We start from the raw sequence: 23,353 nt of genomic DNA on the forward strand, positions 1-23,353 counted from the left end.
TTCCAGGGTTTCAGAATGGGACATTCCCAGCTGTACCCTGAGATACGGAGAGTGAACTATGGCCCTTCCCCAGTTCAATTAAAGTTCAGTGTTTTTAAATCCCATTGTTTTCAGCAGTAAAAACTTGGGCACGTAGCTGAATCATGGCCAAAACTCATACTGGGCACAGAAATAAACATCTGCAAGCAAGCCTGTTAGGAAGGGAAGAACTGGCGACATCTCACCAGTGTACCAATTTAACATAACCTTTTCACTCAGCTCGCTCCCTGATAGCTCCAGGAGGATGCAGACATCACACAGATGTTGGTCTTAAAGACATCTACGCTGAATCTGGAGTTTTTACTAAGGGATCACTATAAGCATTAATGGGAGACCTGCGATAAATTTGTGAAGTGTTTCTGCACAAGTCAATGTTTGCAAGCTTCCTTCAGAAGCTGGCCTTTCCCTACCACTGGCTAGCCGAGAGAAGCTAGCTCACCCCTGCTGGCTGATTGGCCGATAAACCTCCTGGGCTTGACTTCTGGGGCTGTTGCGGCTATGTATTTGTTCCTGGACCAATGTGGGTAGCGTCTCCCTCACCGATATTAGCTGTGCTTGCTGTATCTTCCTTTCTCATGTGAGAGTGGTCTTTGGCCTAGTTATAAATTGGCAGCCAGGAGACAGCAGGGCGGAGGCATTGCCATAGTTCTGGGAGTTATGACCTGCATTTGAAGACCTGAATTTGACACCGTCATGCCTAATTCTCAGTGTTGCATTAGCTGGATTTGAATAAATTATGTTGCCAAAACTGTGTATAGCATCTAAATACATTTCATTTTTTTAATGCCAATTTATTTTAGTCCATTTATTGACATTTCTGTTCTGCCTCTTACAGAAGTTTGAACCCAGCATCAATATGTGCCAGCAGGGACTGATGTCTTTTGAAGGATTTGCACGGTAATCACCTGTAAGATTGCCTTGATATTTTCTTAACCTGCCCTGCATTTCTTTTTATGAATTTTAGCCTTTTGTATCTCTAGGTTTTTGATGGACAAAGATAATTTTGCATCCGTGAACAACGAGTCCCAAGAGAATGTTGAAGATTTGCTGTTCCCTCTGTCATATTACTACATTGAGTCCTCACACAATACGTATCTCACGGGACACCAGCTTAAAGGAGAATCCTCAGTAGAACTTTACAGCCAGGTGCCTTTTTCATTTTTTTGCAAGAATTTGTTTGTTTGGAATGTCAAAAAAAGCATGACCTTTCCCCTGCTTTCTAAACCTAAATGTCCTGAATACTTGCTTGTAAAGCATAGGAAAAACAAGATCTGTGGGAAAAACTGCTTGTGTGCACAGTTGTGCTCAGATGCTTTTTAAAATATATTTAAGCTTTGTTCTTAAGGCACAAAAAAGGGTGGGTTGGTTTGAGAGTCACAGCATTTAGACACTAGCCAGTCTGATCTAACCTGCTAAAATTAGACTTTCCCACAGGAAAGACTTGAGCTAATACGTTGGTTCATTTAAATGTCAAAGCACCATTCAGAATAATGCAAGTTCTGCTGAAAGTATGACTTTGAAGCAGCACCATTACTCAGAAAAGTGTTTGTTGCTTCTAGGAATATTATATAATATTTTAGACATTGTTTCTGGGCAGTAACTCACATGAAAATAAGTGCTCCTTTCCATGGGCTGAGTTATATCTTGTGTATGATGGAGTTGCATCATGTTTAAAAGAGTTTACAGAAGCAGCACACTTCCATACCTCACCAACAGACAGGAGCATTTAGCACGGGGCCACAGAGCCACCCTCCAGAGCCCAACATTTTTGTTTTTAACTTTTTTTTGCTTTTAATTTGTTTTTAGCTTTTGCACTTTCGTTGTACGGTTTTTAAAAATCTTTTTAATGTTGTAAACCACTTGGATATATTTTCTATGATCTAGCAGCATCAAAAAATAGTGTTTTAAGCCTTTTCTTTTATGTGCAAATAGATGTGCATATTTTGGAGGACAAGAAAACTTTGCTGGTAGCCTGCACAGAATGGCTGCCTAGGAAAGATGCTGCAGATGCACAACTAAGTGTGTGTGTGTTTATGTAACGTTGGTCTTTCTTAACTAAACACAGGTGCAGAGGGATCAATATAGGGCTCAACAGTTAAACATGTAGGAAGGTTGAATTATGTATACAGTAGTTTTACTGGAAGCCTATTTTGTGAGAAAACTGTTCAAACAACACTTGTCAGTGGTGCAGGAATTTGATCAAGTGTTTTTACAGCACTTCACTGTATTCCATCTCCCTATCCTTTGTGTGTCATTTATAGTATGCTCACTGAAAAGTTTGAAACTTCAGCCCTTTAAAGTAATGTATGGTTCTGTAGAAGCAATGCAACACCATGTTGTTGTTGTTTTTTGTTTCAGGTTCTGTTGCAAGGCTGTCGGAGTGTGGAATTAGACTGCTGGGATGGTGATGATGGAATGCCTGTAATTTATCATGGCCACACACTAACTACGAAAATTCCTTTTAAGGTAGATGTATATTCTTACTAGGGATGCGGGTGCCGCTGTGGGTTAAACCACAGAGCCTAGGACTTGCCAATCAGAAGGTCAGCGGTTCAAATCCCCGCAATGGGGTGAGCTCCTGTTGCTCGGTCCCTGCTCCTGCCAACCTAGCAGTTCGAAAGCACGTCAAAGTGCAAGTAGATAAATAGGAACCGCTCCGGTGGGAAGGTAAACCGCGTTTCCGTGCGCTGCTCTGGTTCGCCACATGGCTAGTCATGCTGGCCACATGACCCGGAAGCTGTATGCCGGCTTCCTTGGCCAATAAAGCGAGATGAGCGCCGCAACCCCAGAGTCGGTCACGACTGGACCTAATGGTCAGGGGTCCCTTTACCTTTACTATATTCTTACTAATGTCTATTGTAGTAGAGATTATTCTTGTGGAAAAAGACACTCAGGTCCTGCTTACTGTGCATTCCCTGGAAAATGTTCCTTAGGCAAGCATTCACATAACGAGTACACAATTTCCATTATTTCCTATGGAAATATTTCTAATGTGAGATTTATCCACCCTCTTTCTCTCCTCTCTCCATTTGGCACCACCAAGAATGTATGACATGGTGTCAGGAAGAGTCACCATTGGGAAAGCATTCCACAATCATAATGCCAGAGCTGAAGAGGACCAGTCCTCAGTCCCTTCTCCCCTCACTTCTGTTGTAGTGGGGACAGAATGTCCTCCGAGGAGAATGTTCATATTGGGGACAAGTTCATCCAAGAATACACGGTCTCTTAAATATCCAGCTGTTTATGGCTTTATGGTTAGAATAACACTGTGAATTAAGCTAGGAAATGGACCCAGAGCCAGTGCAGTTGTTTCAAGACTGGTGAGGTGTATAGCCTACTCCCAATCTAGCAACAATATTTTGTGCCTATTGAAGTTTCTGAATAGACTTCAGAGATGACCCAACATATACAGTGCACTAAAGTGGCCTAAATCAGAGGTTGCCAATATGTGCTTAGACATGGTCAGACTATCTCTGTCTGGAACAGGGGTGGAGAACAAGTTCCTTACCCCCACCTTCCAAGTGGGCATTTTCACCCACTTGCACATCGCTTTTCCTCCTTCTGTCTGGGGACAGCATGTTTTATGCTAGATTTCCTTCAATAATTTGTGGGGCAGAATGGCATGTGCCCTGAATGCCACAGAATAATTAGGTAGTCCTGTTTTGGTTTTCATTCTTACAGGAAGTTGTCGAAGCTATCGATCGCAATGCTTTCACCACCTCAGACATGCCCGTCATCATATCGATTGAGAACCACTGTTCCTTGCCACAGCAGCGAAAGATGGCTGACATTTTCAAGGTAGGTTAAGAGAGAGAAGAATGCCATTCAGAGTGAATAGGAATTTTGATCCAATTTATAACTTAACTCATGTTTATATAACTTTATATCTTAACTGATGTTTCAGAATACATTTGAAGAAAAGCTGGTGACTAAATTTTTGTTTGAAAGCGATTTTTCCGATGACCCAATGTTACCTTCTCCCCACCAACTGCGAAGAAAGATTCTGCTTAAAAACAAAAAGCTCAAAGCTCACCAGACTCCAGTGGATATATTAAAACAGAAGGTGTGAATTTTCTTTGAAAAAATATTTGAGAGTTGCCACACTCAGTCCTTTTTTGGATTGTCAGTTGCACCCTTGGCTACCCAATTCATTTTCTAAATGAATTTCCCATTGTATTTTTCAATGTTATTTTAATATAATAGGCTCATCAGTTGGCATACATGCAAGCTCAGGCGAGCAACGGTGGTAATGTGGGGAACCCTTCCACTGCTAACGAAGAAGAAGAAGATGAAGAAGATGAATATGACTATGACTATGAGTCGCTGTCTGATGGTAAACAAACATACTTACTAATAGGGTTGCATTTTTTGGATTTATGGCATGGGCACAGTTTCAACCATAACTACACTTAAAGTTGCCTCCCCTCCCCCCCAAAACCTATTCAGTTACAACTTTTAAGCATTTGTCACTACACAACTCATTTTTTTTGTCTTTCATATCCATTCTAAATAGTAAGTGAAGGTTATGATTTATGGGAAGGGATGGGAAAGGAATTATGTTTTATCATGATAGTGATGTAGCTGTGAGAATATTATTAGGAAACATAGCGATCATTTCTGTTATTGCATAAGGTGATATGTGTTTTGATATGTGTACTGAAATAAGGACATTTTAAAGTTGGGTTTCTGCTCTAAACTGGATTCCAGCAACACAAAGCAGCTTTTGTTCTAAGGACTTAGCTTTTCAGAAAGTCTACTCAGTACCATAAATTAAAACACCATGGCTAGGAAGAATGTTTTATATGTCCAGGAAAATAGTGCCCGTCTTATACTTGATACTCTATCTGAATAGGTAGACACACAGCGCAAAACAGAGTAACAGAAGGCACATTTTGTTGTATTATTGGATTCCTGCCGCCTTGAATTATAGTATGTGCCCATTGGCTCATCCAAGTTGGGGCCTTTTTCAGCTAGTTTCATGATATGTACATTGAGTATATATCTATAATATTATGAAATTCTCTGCCAGACCTCAAGCACACTTAGTATCTTGCCTGTTTCCATGAGTTTTCTGAATTCTCACGCTATGAAATCATGTCCATTCTGGGTTAACCTAGATTCAGATGTGTTTATATAAAGTCTGACCTCATCTTTACACTCTTGTGTTCTAATAGTTAGCATTTTCAGTTTTATATCCCTGCAGCAATTCTTCAAGTTTTTGTGTCGAAGATGATAGCTCTACACAGTTTGAATGTAATTTTCATTTCTCTGGCTTTATTTCTTAATTTCCTTTACTCTTATTCCCTTTCTGACTCTGTTTTCCTGTAGCTGATGTCCTTAATGCTTCTCCTGCTCCTAACAGCCAGGAAGGTAAAAGGCCACTTGGTCAAGCATAATAACTGCATGAATTTCAGCACTGCATTTCCCAACTTAGAAGCATTCTTTGCATTTCACATTTTAGTAAAAACACATTTTTTGCATTTCTATAATTTTCCATTACTTACTTTTGAGGATCGCAATATTTGCATGTTCCACACTAGTTTCTTATTTATACACTTTGGTTATAGCTATAAAGATTAGTGAATCACGTTTATGTACGTTGACTTAAAATACACAAATATAGTTTTCTATTTGGTTATACTTTTGGGTAGAACAATGAGAATAACTTTTTAGTAAGCACTTCAATCCCCTGTCACCCCCCACTCCCTTATCTGCAAAGTAATGTCTCATGCACAGGGCTGAGTACAAAATTTGAGGCAGAAAACTTTTAAAACATTTGCAATTAAATAATGATGATGATGCAGCTTAATTTATTATATCATTCCACAAATGGTTTAAAGTGGAAAACCAGCTTCTGCTTTGCATCTTGAGAGAATACTGGCTGAGCTCAAAAAGGTAGGATAAAAACTGACTCGCACTTAGAAGAGCATTGCATTGGAGGAGAAATTATTTGCCTGTTTAATATTTTGATTATTCAGAATAATATTGGCTGCTTTTACTCAAAGCATTAAGTTGAAGTAAAATTTGCCTTTTCAACTCTTCAGTCAGATAATGCTTACTTTCCAGATAACATTTTGGAAGACCGACCTGAGAATAAGTTAACCATAGATAAGCTTCAATTTGAATATAGCGAAGAAACTGCAAAGAGAATAAAGAAAACAGAAAGCGCTATATACAACAACAAAGGAAAGGTAGTATTTGTTCATATCTGTTTTCTCAAGCTTCCATACGGGGAGTGGCTTGTAGTCTAGAACTGAAACTTACAAAGAAATTAAAAAACACACCGGCCTCTTGTAGCATCTAAGATCCACGTTTAAATGCCCTGATCTCCTTCCTTCATGTTTAGTGTGCCATTCTGTTTCCCCTGAGGAAAAAAATAATGTTTTAGGCTGCAAAGCTGTACCTACTGAGCCCCGTGAAACATACTTCTGAGTAGACAAGTTTGCACCATTGAGTGTTTCTTGTGCACCTCTGAGGTTTTTCCTCTTTTGTTTCATAAAATATACCTCATAGTTTAAATAAGGGTGGTTCTCTTACCTCAGAAATAAATTGTACCTCATTTGATGTCCAGTTCTTTTAGCAGTGTTTTGATGGCTCAACAGATGTAGATTTTCTTTAGGTTGAGTATTGGACACTTTCCCTGGTTTTCAAGAGAGCTTCTTTGCCTTCCTAACAAAAGTTTTTCAGTCTCACTTTGTCAAATACCACTTGGCCTTCACTTTGCTCAGCGTTTATATTACCTTCCCAATTTACTTCATGTGTATGACGAAGTAGAGTCTTGCCTAGGGAAACTCATAGTGGGACTGGCTTTGCTTGCATCTTAAGCTGCTGTTTTCCCCAGTCTGTTTAGCGTTTTATCCATTGAGGCACCGTTGCCGAGTTTTACATTTCTATGATCTCAGCCAGTGAAACCCCTCTCCTTACAAGTCAGCTGCTTTCCATTGGCATGATAAAATGTGATATTTTGAACATGCATTTATGTGTATAGAACACTAGGCTCAGCTGAATTTAGAGCATATGGTCGTCATCCCCCACTGAATCCTGGGAAGCATAGTTTGTTAAGTGTGCTAGGAACTGTAGCTCTGTATGGAGAAGTCTACAATTCCCAGGATTCTTTGGGGGAAGTCATGTGCTTTAGATGGATGGTGCAGACCTGTGGCTGCAAACCAGATCTCCTGCAAAGAACAGCTACAGAATGCACTAAGAGGAGGGGGGAACAAAGAGAGAGAGTTTGCCTTCATTCTCCTGGAAAGAGCTGTGCTGATAAATGGGCTAAAGCTACCTTACACACAGGAGTGCCTGGCGTACTCTGGTCCATGGGGTCACAAAGAGTCGCACACGACTAAACAACTAAACAACAACAACAACCTTGCCTTCTTCTGTGTCTTCACTTTGGACCTTTGTTTAATTTATAAAAAGTAAAGTGGGTGATTGCAAGGTTATTTATAATGCCATGTATTTTTTAAATACTGTGCATTTTGAAGTTGCAAGGCTTATCCACTGCATGTATGTCTTTCATAAAACCCACAAAATTAGCTGCATTTTCCTGTACAATAGTATTTGGAATACAGTTTAGTGGATGTTGTTGAAGTCTATGAATTCTACCATAGAGACTACACACACACACACACACACACACACACACACACACAAGTGCAGAGAATGTTGGAACTAGCAGAACCTTTTTCCAGGGGAGAATTATAATAGTACTGTGGTTTGTCTGCCAGAATAAACTCACCATTTAAGCCAGATGGTTTGACTTCACGCTGAGATGTCCTGTTTTCTGTGAGCGTGCTGCACTGCACAACACTGCCCTGTTGTATATATATTTAGGCAAGATGGGAATACTGCTGTTAAATATTTTTGATTTTATTTCAATAAAGTGAGCATAGACTTTTCTGTTTTGTTTTTAGATCTCGGGCATATGTTTGTGTAGTAATATTTAGTTGTTGCAATGGGGAAAGTACATGTAATTCACGAGGCCGGTGGAAAGGGAGGTATAGCATGTGAGAAGGGAACTGTAGGATCAGGCAGATTGTCCTGTTCCACTAAGGTAATTTCATCCTGTCTCCAGCTGCTAAGAGGTTAGAGGCAGTAGTGCTCCTAATCTTTCCCTGCTGGCCTGTGGAAAGTAGATTTAGAGGAAGGGGTGGTGGCTGAATGTGGGGAAGAAGAAATGTTAAAAGATTGGGGACATCTATAAATGCAAATTAACAGTGTTCTACCATATAAGTGACATTGCTCATGATTAGACTGCAATATTAAATATGATGAAATCCTTTCTTTTTTCACTTGACGATATATAGGTTTATGACATGGAATTAGGGGAAGAATTTTATCTTTCTCAAAATAAAAAAGAAAGCAGACAAATAGCACCAGAATTGTCAGATCTTGTCATCTACTGCCAAGCTGTGAAATTTCCTGGTAAGTTACATTGGCCTTAATTATTACCTGTTCCAAAACAAGCTATGACAAAGGAAAAAAACCTGGGTTCTAGCTTCCCATTTTATGGCAGCTGAGAACCAGCTTTGATTCTGAGTGTTTTCTCCCAAGAGAGGTGTCTTGATAGGAATAAGGAATGGCCTGTGGGAAATCAAACTCCATTTATCTCCATTTATCTCTTACACACACCCCTAATCATTTCTGTGCAGGTTGGGCTAGTCCAATTAGGGAACCGAAAGAGTGAGTTACATTGGGATTGGAGCACAAACAGTAAATTGGAATGGAGCAAGTATAGACAATGTGTAGAAAACCAACCATACTACAGTGGATTGGTTATAGGAAAAACCCATGGCAAGAAGGAAGGATTGATTTGCACAAGTACTAGAGAAATACAGTGGTACCTCGAGTTACAAACACCTCAGGTTACAAATGCTTCAGGTTATAAACTCCGCTAACCTGGAAGAGTTCCCTTGAGTTGAGAACTTTGCCCGAGGAAGAGAACGGAAATTGTGTGCCTGTGGCGCAGGGGTAGCAAGAGGCCCCATTAGCGAAAGCGCACCTCTAGCTAAGAACAGCTTCAGGTTAAGAATGGACCCCCAGAACGAATTAAGTTCGTAACTGGATACCACTCTAGGTAGAACAGACATGTCTTGATTTTGTTGTATGGAGGAACACTGGCGGGGGGGAGCCCACCGCCCCCGGCACCATTGGGGAGGGTACCATCATGGCTGCCCCCCCCGGACATGTGTCGTGCACCCCCCCACACACTGGGTGTCACGCCCCTGGGATGCACGTCACACCCCCGCGGGCGGCATACCACACCCCCGGGACACGCGCCAGCCACGACCCCGCCTGCTCTCTGTCCCTGGTGCCGGAGCATTCAGCTTCACCACTGTGGAGGAATGAAATGCTCCATTATTTAGCTGCTGTGTTATAGCGAAATGTTGCATAAGGCTTATAAGCAGCAATTTTTCTTCCTACTGTAATGCATTTTTGTCCATTTTCTTTTCATTGGAGAAGTTGATCCCAGCATAAGCATATTGATAAATAGGTATTTCTGCTGACTGTATTTGTGTACAGCCTGTTTCACATATGCATGTCCTTACACAGTTGCAGTTCCGTGGGCAGGGTTACTTGCATATGGTGCGGTGGGGATGAAAGCACAAGTTCACCTGTCGTCTTGTTTCAGAAATAAATCCAACACAATTGCTGTTCATATGTGCTTGGGTCCAAAGATACCCCCGTGAGTGGGAAGGCTTTTCCTATTATGCGAACTTTTCAGCAATTTGCCCTTTCTGCTGCTGCCTCCCCTTGCTGTATGCAGTTCTATTGTAGAAGGTCCGCAAGGCAGGAGGGGATTGAGAAAGTCCATTTCCACAAGTCAAACTCTTATAAGTTAGGATCCAAGCCCCGGTGTTCTCTTGCCCTAATCAAGATTCCTGTGTTGCTCCAAGACACAAACAAGGCAGTTCATACACAAACACAATTTTTCAGCTTGCAAACAGAAGGGAATGAGAAAGCTCTTGAAAGCGAGGGAGCTCAGTGTTTGCGTTGAAGCTCACATGCCTTTGAGAGACATCCATACTAGAACATTGGTGTACGATTTTATACGTCGTCTTGTCTACGTATGCAGTACAAACTAGCGTTTTCCTGCATAAGACATTAGCATTAGATTATAAAGCCTTCAGAATAAACTGATTTTTTTTAAAGGGGGGGGGGAATCATGCCCACTCGCTTGTGTTTTTCAGTTCATTTATTTTATTTTGTATGGAATTAGGTCTGTCAACTCTAAATCCATCTGGCTCTAGCAGAGGAAAGGAAAGAAAGAGCAGGAAGTCCATTTTTGGCAACAATCCTGGAAGGCTGAGCCCAGGGGAGCCAGCAATGCTTGCCAAAGCATCTGGAAAAGGTAAAGTCAGCATCTTCCTTTACCAATCACAGGGACTGACTGTGTAATCCAACACATATAGCAGACCTACTAGTTAAAGATCAAACGTATTGCTCTGCACATGCAGCACTCAGGGTTTGAAATAATTTTCCATTAGTAGTGCAACAATTACAATGACCTCACTGTAAATAAAAGACCTACTGTAAAGTAATAAACTGTTGGGACAGGGTTTAATTGCAAGAAATATAAATGTAATCATTTAAATGTAATTTAAATTTTACTAATTGGCAAACCATTTTTCTTTTTTGTAAATAAATTTCTATTGCTTTTTACAGTTGTAACTTCAACAATTATTCTTCTTGAAAAAGAAAACAGAAACAAACACACACACAAAATATAAATATAAACTGAAATATAAGACATTAACACTTTTTTCAATATATAAACATCATCTCTTTCTTTTTGGAGGTTCTTTAACCTCTTTAACCATTTCCGTTTCTGGTTCAGTGAATGTATCCATTTTCTGCATAATTGTAATTAAACCTCTTATTTTTATTCTCATTATTTTATCAATATTTAACTGATTACCACCAAACCTTAATATCTCAACTCAAATTTCCTTGATCTCATTTTTAACTGCTTGCAAATGTTTAATCAAAGCCTGCCAATGTTTCTACTTGTTTACAGTATTTTTGTACATATACAATAAATGTTTCCCATTCTTTTTTAAATTTCTCATTATCATTGTCTCCAAGCTTTTCTGTGAGTTTAGTCATTTCATCATAGTCCATCAATTTCAGTTGTGATTTCTGAGTAAAGGGGAATGATATTCTCCATTTAGGTCTGAGATGTCAATAGAAAGGCAAGATAGATATTGCCCTTCATCACTTTTAAGGTGTTTCCCCCTCAACTTTTCAGGAAAGGAATGCTAAAATGAAAAGTTTTCAATTGCCAAAGAAAGAAGCTAATGTTTTATATGAAAAGTGTGGTGCAGTCATAACTCTACCAATCCCTTAACCATGATGAAAAAACTGGTAGTGTGCTGTGAACTCTGGACTCCTGCATTCTCCCCTCTATTTCTTCTAGTCTGAATTCCTCTTTTACATTGTTTCCGTTTGCATATAATGCTAAGCCAAACCATGAACACACAAGCATGCAGGCTCCCAGAGAAATGCTCCTCCTATAGTCCAGTTGTTGTTGCTGCTGCTAGTGAAGCCATGGTTTGTCTTTGCATGCTGTCAAAATCCAGGCTTGTAGTTTCTCTCACTCCAGACAATGGAGTCGTCATGTCTACACTAACACCTACCATGTTTTTCAAATCCATTACAAATTAAGTAGGAGGACCTCATTAACATTGACCATGGTCAATGTTACACTGAACTGTGTTTAAGGCAAACAGAGTGGTATATTTGCTCTAGTTAGGAGGTAAGAGTGGAATAGGAAGTACGCAATCCCGCAGCCCGCTCCAAATTTCTAAATCACGGTTCAGAAATTTGCAACTTCACATCTGCCTGAATTCTGTGTCTGCACTGAGATTCGTTCATTATCGCACTGCTTTAATTTTTTGAGTAAGCATGTGCAGGTTTATTTATTTTAAATTATTAGGTTTATATTACACCTTCCTTCCATCATTGAACTCAGGGCAGCTTATATGGGGTTTTCAGAAAACCTTGCCTCCAGACCTGCTTAGCTTCCACAAGGTTGCTGCACTATTCCTTCAGATCATGTTGCTAGGAGCATGGTAGTTATCTTCTACTAATGCTTAACTCATTACTGTTACCAATATATAGGAATGAAAAAAAATCTTTTTTTTTTTCAAAGTTAAGTCACAGAGAAGAAAACTAGACCTCCTGTTGTAGTTTATTTGAAGATCTGCAGTATTTCCAAATTATGAATCCATGGCTCTTGTTTTTAAACTGGGTTTTCCTCTGAGGAACAGAATTCCCTGCAGAGAAGTCTTTAGAGTTCTGGTGATGCATAAGATTTCCTTACTATTGTGGCCATGCATGCATTTGTTTCCTATTAGTATATTCTTCTTGGGGATGAGGGGAAGACAAGGTGGTGTTACCAGAATGTGCACCTGTAACTTGTCTTTGTTTTTCTTTTTTTAGGTGCCTTTGATAGCGCACGGCAGATCTGGGAAGAGCCCTTTTCACCTGCTCTTAGCCCAACAACTTCTCTCAGTTCTATAATAAGGACACCTAGGTGTTACCATATCTCCTCTTTGAATGAAAATGCTGCCAAGCGCTTGTGCAGGCGATATTCTCAGAAGCTGATACAACATACCACCTGCCAGCTGCTGAGGACATACCCAGCCGCTACTCGCATTGACTCATCCAATCCTCATCCCCTTCTGTTCTGGTTACATGGGGTACAGCTGGTGGCACTCAACTACCAAACGGATGGTAGGGGCATACTCATTCCTTAAAAAGAAACGTGCGCTTGAAACATTACAAGAAAACCATTGTATCTTGCATTTCCTTGCTTGGCGTTTTTATAGATGTAAAATGAATATACATTGGAGGTACTCAAGTTTCACAGAAATAATTGTGGTTTCAAACAATACCACATGCATCCACACAAATGCATGCGTCATTCTGTAACCCCAAACAAATAATAATAATTTATTATTTATACCCTGCCCCCGAGTTTCCCCAGTCACTCTGGGCGGCTCCCAATCAAGTGTTAAAAACAATACAGCATTAAATATTAAAAACTTTCCTAAACAGGGCTGCCTTCAGATGTCTTTTAAAGATAAGATAGCTGCTTATTTCCTTGACATCTGATGGGAGGGTGTTCCACAGGGCGGGCGCCACTACCGAGAAGGCCCTCTGTCTGGTTCCCTGTAACCTCACTTCTTGCAATGAGGGAACTGCCAGAAGGCCCCTGGAGCTGGACCTCAGTGTCCGGGCTGAACGATGGGGGTGGAGATGCTCCCTTCAGGTATATAGGACTGATGTTTCTAGATTCTGGAGTGGCCATTGCTGGTTTTAGATACTGTCATTTCTATATTGTGTATCACCGCAGTTTCTTGGCCATGTGAGTGATAATAAGCTGGTTCACCCATAACACTAGACCAAATGTGGCTTAGTGCAAACACGTTTGTGAGTGCCCAGAGAACAGATTGTGCCTACTGCATTCCTTCCTCAGTCCTCTTGCTGCTGTGAGCTAAGCCATGGTTTGGCTTCATGTGTTATCCAAAACTGGACTTGTATTTTGTCTTGCCTCGGACAAACCATGTGCTGCTACCAGTGAGTTTGCAGCTTGTGGTTTGCCTGAAGGAGACAAACCAGGAGCCCAAATTCAGATGGTATGTTAAGCCAAACTTCTGCTTAGCTCACAGCAGCAGGAGGACTGGTGGAGGAATGCAGCAACAGCAATCTCCTTTTGGGGAATGCTTGCATGCTTTCCCTAAGCCATGGTTTTGCTTGATGTTATTGCGAAAAACCTAATTGTGCGAAAGAGCCCTTTAACTCCATAGTAATCTGTTTTTGTGAACTATTTCTATTTCTTCAAAGCTCTTATAGTTTGATTAGTTTTTCAGTTTTACCGTTGCCTTTTGGCAATTAATTGAAGCCAACTGTACATGCCGAGAATGAAACGGCACATTTGTTCACCATGTTCTTTTAAAAATGCATTATCTTACAATCAAGTCTTAGCAATGTTAACACTTTGAATGCTTTACCTATAGATCTCCCTCTTCACCTAAATGCAGCAATGTTTGAAGCAAATGGTGGCTGTGGGTATGTTATGAAACCACCTGTTTTGTGGGATAAGAACTGTCCAATGTATCAACACTTTTGTCCTTTAGAGCGAGATTTGGACAATATGGAGCCAGCTATTTATTCACTGACAGTAAGTGAAAACTCATATTAATCTTATAATAAGCCTAACACAACCAGTTAACTCTATACATGACATAATTTTAATACAGTGGTGCCCCGCAAGACGAACGCCTCGCAAGATGAAAAACCCGCTAGACGAAAGGGTTTTCCGTTTTGGAGGCGCTTCGTAAAACGAATTCCCCTATGGGGTTGCTTCGCAAGACGAAAAAAATCTCGCATCCCCCCGCGGGTTTTTTCCGCTTTTTTCGCCCTTTTCTTAAGCCGCTAAGCCGCTTATCAGCTGTTCCGCTGATAAGCCGCTTAACAGCTGATCGCTGGAAGCCGCTTGACAGCTGTAGCGCTAATCCGCTAAGCTGTCAATGGGCTTGCTTCGCAAGACGAAAAAACCGCTATACGAAGAGCCTCACGGAACGGATTAATTTCGTCTTGCGAGGCACCACTGTATGTGTCTTCTAATTATTATTACTGGTACTGCTAGTAAGACAGCTACAATTAAATGTGGGACCAAGGAGAGGGAAGGAGACGATCATCAGTTGTTACAAAACTTTAAACTTGATGCAGCACAGAAAGTGCATGTCAGTTTTTAGACGCATATTTTTGGATTTGATGCTGGGTGGGGGACATCTGGCCTCAAAGAGTGTGGCAGTTTTCCACTTGGGTCCTTGCCCAGAAGCAGCTGCTGTTTTGCATAATGTCAGAGACTGCCTCCAGGTCCCAGCTCACAGAAGACCAACGCTAGCCAGCGGAACTGTACAAAGTCTTTATTGAAGTTTAGTTCCCATTTTCAAACCCTAGCGTGCATCTCTACGTCTAGACCAGTGTTTCCCAACCTTTTTTGGGCAAAGGCACACTTGTTTGATGAAAAAAATATCGAGGCACACCACCATTACAGCCCCGTGACGTCAGCGCGCAGCGTCACTTGAGCTCCTTCTCCTGCTCGTTCAGGGCCGCAGTGGCGTAGCGTGGGTTGTCAGCACCCGGGGCAATGCAAGTAATTTGCGCCCCCTAACCCGTGGATTTGCGCCCCCTAACACTAACCCCCAGATGTTGCGCCCGGTGTGGCCGCCCCCCCTGCACCCCCCACGCTAGGCCACTGATCCATAGCTAAAAGCAGAAGTCGACAAATGTGTCCTGTTTTTTGCTCTTCAAAATATGGCAACCCGAAGACCCCCAGGGACCGTCCAACCAGCCTAGGAAGTGTGCTCTGGTCGCGGGGGAGGAGACACGAGGCATTGCCATCCACACCTGGAATTGAGGAGGAGCTGGAAAGGTCCTTTGGTTTCACACCCAGGACCCATTTTTTCTCTCTTCTTTTGAGAAAGGGGTGGGAAACGGGATTTGGAGGGCGCATGTGTGCGCGTAGCTGAGTTCCAGTTGCTCTGGGCATTTCTGGACGGCGCCGGTAGCGTCTCTCCTAACCCCTCCCCACCCCGGTCTCCACCCCCCCGCCCAAAGGCTTCCCCCTACCTGGCCAAAGTTCCACCCGAAGCTGGAGATGCGGTTCGCGCTGCCCACGAAGACGACGCCGAACTCGGAGAGGACGTATTCCTTGCGCTCAGCGCAGCGGCGCAGCTAGCCGCTCAGGGGCCCGGGGCGGCGCGCGCGTCCTGCAGCCAGGGGCGAGTGCCATGGGGGCAAGCCATGGCAGGGCGCGCTGCGTGGAGCCTCGCTGCAGCCTCCCCCTCAGCTGTAGGGAGGCTGAGGCGGTGGGCAGAGGCCAGAGCGGAGCTTGCGGGCAGTTCGCCCGCAGACGCATGGCTCAGGCACGCTGCAGGCGCCGAGGTGTGGCGCCCAGTGCCCCCCGCCTCGCCTAGCTACCAGTGGCATAGGAAGGGGTCTGCGGTGGGTGCGGGGCTGAAAGGACATGCAAGGCTCCATGCTGCTGCCCGGACATGCCGGCCTCCTCCTCGTCCGCTGTCTCGCGCTCCTCCCTTTTGCGCGCGCTGCCCCGCCGCCGCCCCATTGGCCGGGTCCTGTCAGCTGATCCTGTGTTATTTCCTGTGTGTGTGTGTGAGGGGAGAATGGAGAGAGAAACCTCGGCACCGCCACCGCGGAGCCGCCCCCGGCTCGACGCGGATCCTCGCCGCCGCCGCCCCGCCTCTCGCCCGCCTCCCTCCCACGGCACACCAGGCAAGGCTCCGCGGCACACTAGTGTGCCGCGGAACACCGGTTGGGAAACACTGGTCTAGACCCTAGACCAGCGGAGCCTCATCTGAGTCTCCGCCCCCTGTACACCAGTTCAACACTCTAGCCTTACTCCACCTTCTGCGTTTCTCCTTCCGCCTCTGGGTCCTACTACCCCCCTGGGTGCCTTCCTTCCTGGACGCTTCGGATGCGGACCCCTCGGACTCCTCCCCCTCTCTTCGGCGGGCTTTGGGACCCGGCTCCCTCTCCGGGCTGCTTATGGCGCCACCCTCTTGTACATTTGAACTTGGCGCGCGCGCGCTGCCCCTGACCTTCCTTTTGACCGTTTCCTCGCTCTCTGATGCAGGCGTGGCTAACCCTGACTCCTGTCCTTCCGCTGACGGAGAGCTGCCTGCTCCCGATGCCTGGGGCTCCTCCCCCCTACTGCTCTCCGGTGGGGAAGCTGGTCCCGATTTCCAGCTGCTGCTCTCTGAGCCCTCTCTGGCCCCTCCCTCCTGGGATGTTCCCCTTGGCAACCCCCTTGCTCTGATCACGGGAGCCCCTTTCTGTGAATCCTCTGATTCGCTGGAGAGACTTAGAGACCTCGGACGGCTATCATCGCTGACTTCTCCCTCGGATTCCTCTCCCTCGGTCTCTAATTCCTCCCTTCCCTGTCCCTCTGCTCCTGAACCCCTGACATCCATCCCCCCCTCGAAGCCCCCCCTTCCCCCCTCCCCTCCTTCCGGTGTGGGTACTGGGTGCTCCGTCGTAGCGGGGGTGCGTGCAGGATACAGTTCGTCCCCCATGTACTCGTCGACATCTCTCTCCTCTGCTTCCATCTCTCTGTCTCCGTGCTCGAACCCCACGTCCTCCCCCAACACGTCCATGTCCGTCTCGCCCCCCTCCCCCTCTTCGGGTGATCCCAGCCAAGGACCACTCAGCCACTTCCTGCGCCACTGCTCCTCTGGTCGATCGTCCCACCAATAAGAGCTGTCTGAGGCAGACCCCGGTGGCGAACCCACCCGGGAGCTCGGGACTGGGGCCTGTTCTTCGTCCGAGTCGAACCCCTGGAATGTGCTGGCCGAAAGAGTGGTTGTGAAGAGCCAGTCGTCGAAATACTCGGCTGGCATGGGCCTGTGTGGGAAGAGGGCATGAAACTCCTCTTTGAGCAGAGGCTCCTCCAAAGCATAGTCCGGAACCCAGCTGTTCGCAGTGGCCGGGGTACCCTCTCTGGCTAGGAGATATTCTACTCCTTCTTCCCCCCATCTCGAGTCTAAAATCTCTGTGACCTCATTGATGTGCCCCCTCCTTGGCGACCCCCCCTGTCTGGGCCCTTCTCTGGGCGGGTCCGGTGCTGTGTCTGGCTCCTGAAATCTATGGGGTGCTTTGTAGAGCGTGAGCACTGATCTATGGAACACCGGATGCATCCTGGAACCCTCCGGAAGCGCTAACCGGAAGGCCACTGGATTGACCTGTGCCTGGACTTGGTAAGGTCCTAGCTGCTTATGTCCTAGCTTCTTCTTCGCTAACGATCTGGTCGGCACTGCTTGCGCTGCTAACCAGACCCAGTCTCCCACCTGTATGTCTTCCCCAACTCTTCTGTGTCTGTCTGCCTGCACTTTGTATGCGTGTTTTGCGAGTTCTAACTGCCTCCTGAGCTGTTCGTGGACTTCCTGCAACTCCGACGCTAAGGCTTCCGCTGCCTGTGGCTCCCCCTCCCCCACTCTCTCTAAACTCGGGAAGGTTCTGGGATGCCTCCCGTTGTTGGCAAAGAACGGCGTCACCCCCGTCGACACGTGCTTCGTATTGTTGTAAGCGAACTCAGCGAGTGGCAGGTAGTCTACCCATGTCGTGGGCTGCTGATTGGCGTAGCATCTCAGGTACTGCTGCATGATGGCGTTGACCCTCTCCGCTTGTCCGTTGGTCTGTGGGTGTCTCGCCGACGCCAAATTGACTTTGACGTTCAGAATGCCCATCAGCTTCTGCCAGAAGTTCGAGATGAACTGTCGCCCCCGGTCGGAGAGAATAGATCGTGGCAGACCGTGAACCTTGAACACGTGGTCAATGAACAGTTTGGCGGTCTGCTCTGCCGTGGCTACCTTCGCACACGGAATGAAGTGTGCCATTTTAGTAAACATGTCCACCACTACTAGCACTGCTGTCTTTCCCCTCGAACTGGGCAGATCCGTGACGAAGTCCAGGGCCACCCTCTCCCACGGTTCAGCCGGTGTTTGCAGCGGTTCCAGCAATCCCGCCGGCGGTTTGTGAACTGACTTGGCCCTTTGGCAGGTGTCACATCTCGCGACGTAGTCCGCGACTTCCCCCCGCATCTTGGGCCACCAAAAGTCTCTGGCTACTAGTTCGACAGTCTTTTCTTTGCCAAAGTGCCCGGCTGTGGGAGCGTCGTGTAGCTGCTGCAGAACCCTTGCGCGGAGGTCGTCTCCCGGCACGTAGAGTGCTCCCTTGTGGAGGAGCAACCCATCGCGTATCTGGAACTCGTCGGCCCTCGCTGTGCCCCTGTGCACCTCCTCCATCCTGGCCTGTGCGAAGGGGTCTTCCCGCAGCGCTCGACGGACGGCCTCCAGGTCCACGGTTGCCGACGCGCATGCCCACGCTTCCGGTGCGAAAATGTGCTTGGCCGCCGGCGGTGCCGCCTCCTCCAGGTATTGCGGCTTTCTGGACAAAGCATCCGCCATCACGTTGTTGTCGCCCGGAATGTACTCTATCTTAAAGTCGAAGTCCGCGAAGAACTCCGCCCATCTAATGTGTCGCTGGTTGAGGAACCTAGCCGTGCGCCAGTACTCCAGATTCTTGTGGTCCGTGTGGACCTGCACTGTGTGTCTGGCTCCGATAAGGAAGTGCCGCCATGCCTTGAACGCTGCATGGATGGCTAGCAACTCCCTGTCCCAGATGGTATAATTCTGCTCCGACTTGCTGAGCTTCCTCGAGTAGAAGGCGCACGGCCTCCAGTCCCCCTGCTGGTCTTGTTGCAACAGGACAGCTCCCACGGCTCTGTCTGAGGCGTCTGTCTCCACCCTCATGGGTCTGCTGGGATTCACATGCAGCAGCTGCTCCTCTGACGCGAAGAGCCGCTTGAGTCTCTGAAAGGACTGCTCCGCTTGCTCCGTCCAGATGAATTTCTTCTTCTTGGAGCTGAGCGTGTCGGTGATGGCCGCTGTCTGCATGGCAAATCCCTTGATGAACTTGCGGTAAAAGTTGGCAAAGCCGACAAACCGCTGGACTTCCTTCCGATTGCGTGGGCTTTTCCAGTCCAAAACTGCGCTAACCTTGGCGCTGTCCATGGCGAGCCCCTTGTCTGACAGCTTGTAGCCCAGGAAATCCACCTCCGTCACGTCGAACTGGCACTTCTCCAGCTTGGCGTACAGCCTGTGCTCCTTCAGTCTCTGCAGAACTTCCCTGACATCCCTCTCGTGCGCCTCGCGCGATTCTGAAAAAATCAGGATGTCGTCCAGGAAGCATACGCACTTCTTGTAAAGGAGCCCCGCCAGCACATGATGCATAAAGGCTTGGAAAGTGTGAGAGCCATTTTGCAATCCGAAGGGCATAACTCTGTATTCGTAGGTGCCCAGTGGCGTGAACATGGCCGTCTTCCACTCGTCGCCCTCGCGCATGCGAATCAGGTTGTACGCCCCACGTAGATCCAACTTGGTGAAAATGCGTCCTTTCCGCACCGTCGCGAGCAGGTCGTCTATCTTGGGCATGGGGAAAGCTGAGGGCTTGGTTTTCGAGTTTAAGATCCTGAAATCCACCACCAGCCTCCGTTGGGGCGTGTCCCGCTTCTTCACAAAGAATACTGGACTGCCTCCCACCGCTTTCGACTCCCGGATGAACCCACGCTGCAAATTGTGATCTATGAACTCCCTGAGTTCCTGCAGTTCATCCTCAGACATGGAGTACAGTTTCCCCGTTGGCAGCGTCGCCCCCGGCAGGAGGTCAATCTTGCAATCATAGGGTCTGTGAGGAGGTAGCTTGTCCGCCTCCTTCTCGCAGAAAACCTCCAAAAACTCCGCATACTTGTGGGGTACTGCTTGCAGCGTGCCCAACTGTAACTGCGGGTCCTCCTCTTCCTCCTCTGGGCTGGGTATGATGCAGTGTTCTGCACAGTAGGAGGATCCAAACGTTAGTTGGCGCTGGTACCAAGCCAACGCTGGGCTGTGCCTGTGCAGCCAACTCATGCCTAATACTACAGGCGTGTCTGACAGTTGGGTGACATTGAAGCTGATGACCTCCCGGTGATTCCCAATTTGCATCACCATCGGCGGCGTCTGCTGCACCACCTGCCCCCCTAGCAGTTCCCTGCCATCCACCGTGACAACCTTCAGGGGCAGCGTGGCTGGCAGTAAAGCTATGTTGTGTCGTTGAATGAACTCCAGTCCTATAAAGTCTGCATTACTGCCAGAGTCAATTGTGATAGGCACTTCTAAGGTGAGTCCATTGGGCAGCTGGAGCGATGCGGTGAGCTGCACCACTGGTTTGGGCGGGAGGGGGTCTGTGGGCTGCAAAATCTCCGGGGACTTCTTCACTGACTTGTCTGGCTAGGCCCCAGTGCCTCCTATTCCAGCCAGACTTCGTCGTTTCCCTGCTGTGGTTCTCTCTGCTGAGTTGTTTCCAATACTGTCACTGAGGCTGCAGTTTGCTTGCGGAGCCTCTGGGGACACTCTTTCGCCAGATGCTCCTCACTCTCACATATATAGCACTTCCTGTTCCTTCTAGGCAGCTTCGGTTTTACTGCTCCCGGTGTTAAGGCTCTATTAGCTGAGAGAGCCCTAGCACCTCCAATCTCCATCTGCTCTTCGCCCCCTCCCTGTGGAGGCGTGGACTGCGCACGCGCTGTCTCTCTAGACAAGAGGGGGGGCACCCTCCCTGGTGTGCGTCCCCAACGTCCTTCTTCTTTGCTCCATGGCCGTTCTTCCTGCCTCACCCCAATCGACAGCGCTCTTTCCACCACTTGCTGAGTGGTTGTGGGTCTCTCTCCCCGTGCCATCTCATCTTTGATCTGTGGGCTCAATCCCTCCAAAAAAAGGTCTCTAACTGGCGGAGAATCCTTATCCCAATTCAGCGCGTTGACCAATGCAAAAAACCTGGAATGATACTGCCTGACGCTGGCTTTCCCTTGTCTTAGCCCAAATATGTCCTTTCTGGCAATATCAATGTCTATGTTTGATAAGAAACAGGAATCCATCGCCTTAATGAATGCATCTGCGCTTTGGAGCGCTGGATCCTTGTCCCTCCACAGATTTCGCAGCCATGCTTTCGCGTCCCCATGCAAATGGGACAGGATGAACCCCACTTTCTCTTGCTCATCTCTAAAGTCTCTCTCCAACAGCTGCAGCGCAAACAGCACGTCTGCTCGGAAATTGGGGTACTGCTGCAAATTCCCATCAAAATGAGATACAATGCTGGCTCCTCTTTTCCCCAACCCAATCCCCTCGGATCTGGGTCCCGGTAGCCCCTGCTTCGCAAGCCCCTCTAACCTGGCTTGAAGATCTCTGCAGGCAGCCGCCGCTTCTTCCTCTCTCTTCCTGGATGCGATTATTTCAGCGCTGAGTTGTGTCACCGCTTCTTGCAGGGAAGCTATTTTCTGTTCTGTAGTCATCTCGCCTGACTTTTGTGAGCTCGCAAGGCACCAGTCTTCTGCCCTCCCTGCCTCGCTCCCGTAGCGATGCTTGAGGCGAAGAAAACCGGTGAAAATTGGAGATGAGGCTTACTGTCCGAGACTGCCTCCAGGTCCCAGCTCACAGAAGACCAACGCTAGCCAGCGGAACTGTACAAAGTCTTTATTGAAGTTTAGTTCCCATTTTCAAACCCTAGCGTGCATCTCTACGTCTAGACCCTAGACCAGCGGAGCCTCATCTGAGTCTCCGCCCCCTGTACACCAGTTCAACACTCTAGCCTTACTCCACCTTCTGCGTTTCTCCTTCCGCCTCTGGGTCCTACTACCCCCCTGGGTGCCTTCCTTCCTGGACGCTTCGGATGCGGACCCCTCGGACTCCTCCCCCTCTCTTCGGCGGGCTTTGGGACCCGGCTCCCTCTCCGGGCTGCTTATGGCGCCACCCTCTTGTACATTTGAACTTGGCGCGCGCGCGCTGCCCCTGACCTTCCTTTTGACCGTTTCCTCGCTCTCTGATGCAGGCGTGGCTAACCCTGACTCCTGTCCTTCCGCTGACGGAGAGCTGCCTGCTCCCGATGCCTGGGGCTCCTCCCCCCTACTGCTCTCCGGTGGGGAAGCTGGTCCCGATTTCCAGCTGCTGCTCTCTGAGCCCTCTCTGGCCCCTCCCTCCTGGGATGTTCCCCTTGGCAACCCCCTTGCTCTGATTACGGGAGCCCCTTTCTGTGAATCCTCTGATTCGCTGGAGAGACTTAGAGACCTCGGACGGCTATCATCGCTGACTTCTCCCTCGGATTCCTCTCCCTCGGTCTCTAATTCCTCCCTTCCCTGTCCCTCTGCTCCTGAACCCCTGACACATAAGAATAAGCAAGTAGCAATTACAAGACTGCCATTTCAGTTTTAGTTATGTATATTACTACTTATTGTTACTTCTGAAACCAGTTTTTAATTAATTTGTTCTTTAAAGCATAAGCACTCTTCAGTCTGAGAGAGTTGATTAAAACAACAACAAGAACCCTGTTTCCATTCTGGGCCTTTGTTTTCCAGATTGTGTCTGGACAAAACGTTTGTCCTAGCAACAGCACAGGAAGCCCCTGCATTGAAGTTGATGTGCTTGGGATTCCACTGGATAGCTGCCATTTCCGCACTAAGCCCATTCATCGCAATACTCTCAACCCCATGTGGAATGAACAGTTCCTTTTCCGGATTCACTTTGAAGATCTAGTCTTCCTTCGTTTTGCAGTTGTTGAAAACAATTCTTCAGCTGTGATGGCTCAAAGAATCATTCCGCTGAAGGCTTTAAAAAGAGGTAAATTGAAGTTTGTATGCAGGGCCCAGACAGAGCAGCAGCATACTGAGGGCTGTGATACACAACAAACATTTTTG

General features: G+C 46.6%; 1 protein-coding gene across 5 annotated transcripts in view; it reads left to right on the top strand.

The window, feature by feature from the left end:
- Window positions 1-23,353, top strand: part of PLCE1 (phospholipase C epsilon 1) — a 141,355-nt gene that overhangs the window by 108,795 nt on the left and 9,207 nt on the right. For 4 of the 5 annotated variants that reach the window (XM_081913241.1, XM_081913239.1, XM_081913238.1 and 1 more), the window contains 13 exons: window positions 875-936; window positions 1,020-1,185; window positions 2,398-2,505; window positions 3,721-3,837; window positions 3,944-4,102; window positions 4,243-4,372; window positions 5,368-5,409; window positions 6,106-6,230; window positions 8,346-8,463; window positions 10,259-10,390; window positions 12,481-12,774; window positions 14,061-14,224; window positions 23,015-23,276. In XM_081913241.1, the coding sequence (XP_081769367.1) occupies window positions 875-936; window positions 1,020-1,185; window positions 2,398-2,505; window positions 3,721-3,837; window positions 3,944-4,102; window positions 4,243-4,372; window positions 5,368-5,409; window positions 6,106-6,230; window positions 8,346-8,463; window positions 10,259-10,390; window positions 12,481-12,774; window positions 14,061-14,224; window positions 23,015-23,276 (1,879 nt within the window). The remainder of the gene's footprint in view (window positions 1-874; window positions 937-1,019; window positions 1,186-2,397; window positions 2,506-3,720; window positions 3,838-3,943; window positions 4,103-4,242; window positions 4,373-5,367; window positions 5,410-6,105; window positions 6,231-8,345; window positions 8,464-10,258; window positions 10,391-12,480; window positions 12,775-14,060; window positions 14,225-23,014; window positions 23,277-23,353) is intronic. The other variant, XM_081913242.1, reaches the window with a different exon arrangement.

Source organism: Podarcis melisellensis (assembly GCF_964234715.1).
Source record: "Podarcis melisellensis genome assembly, chromosome: 5".
NCBI lineage: Eukaryota > Metazoa > Chordata > Lepidosauria > Squamata > Lacertidae > Podarcis > Podarcis melisellensis.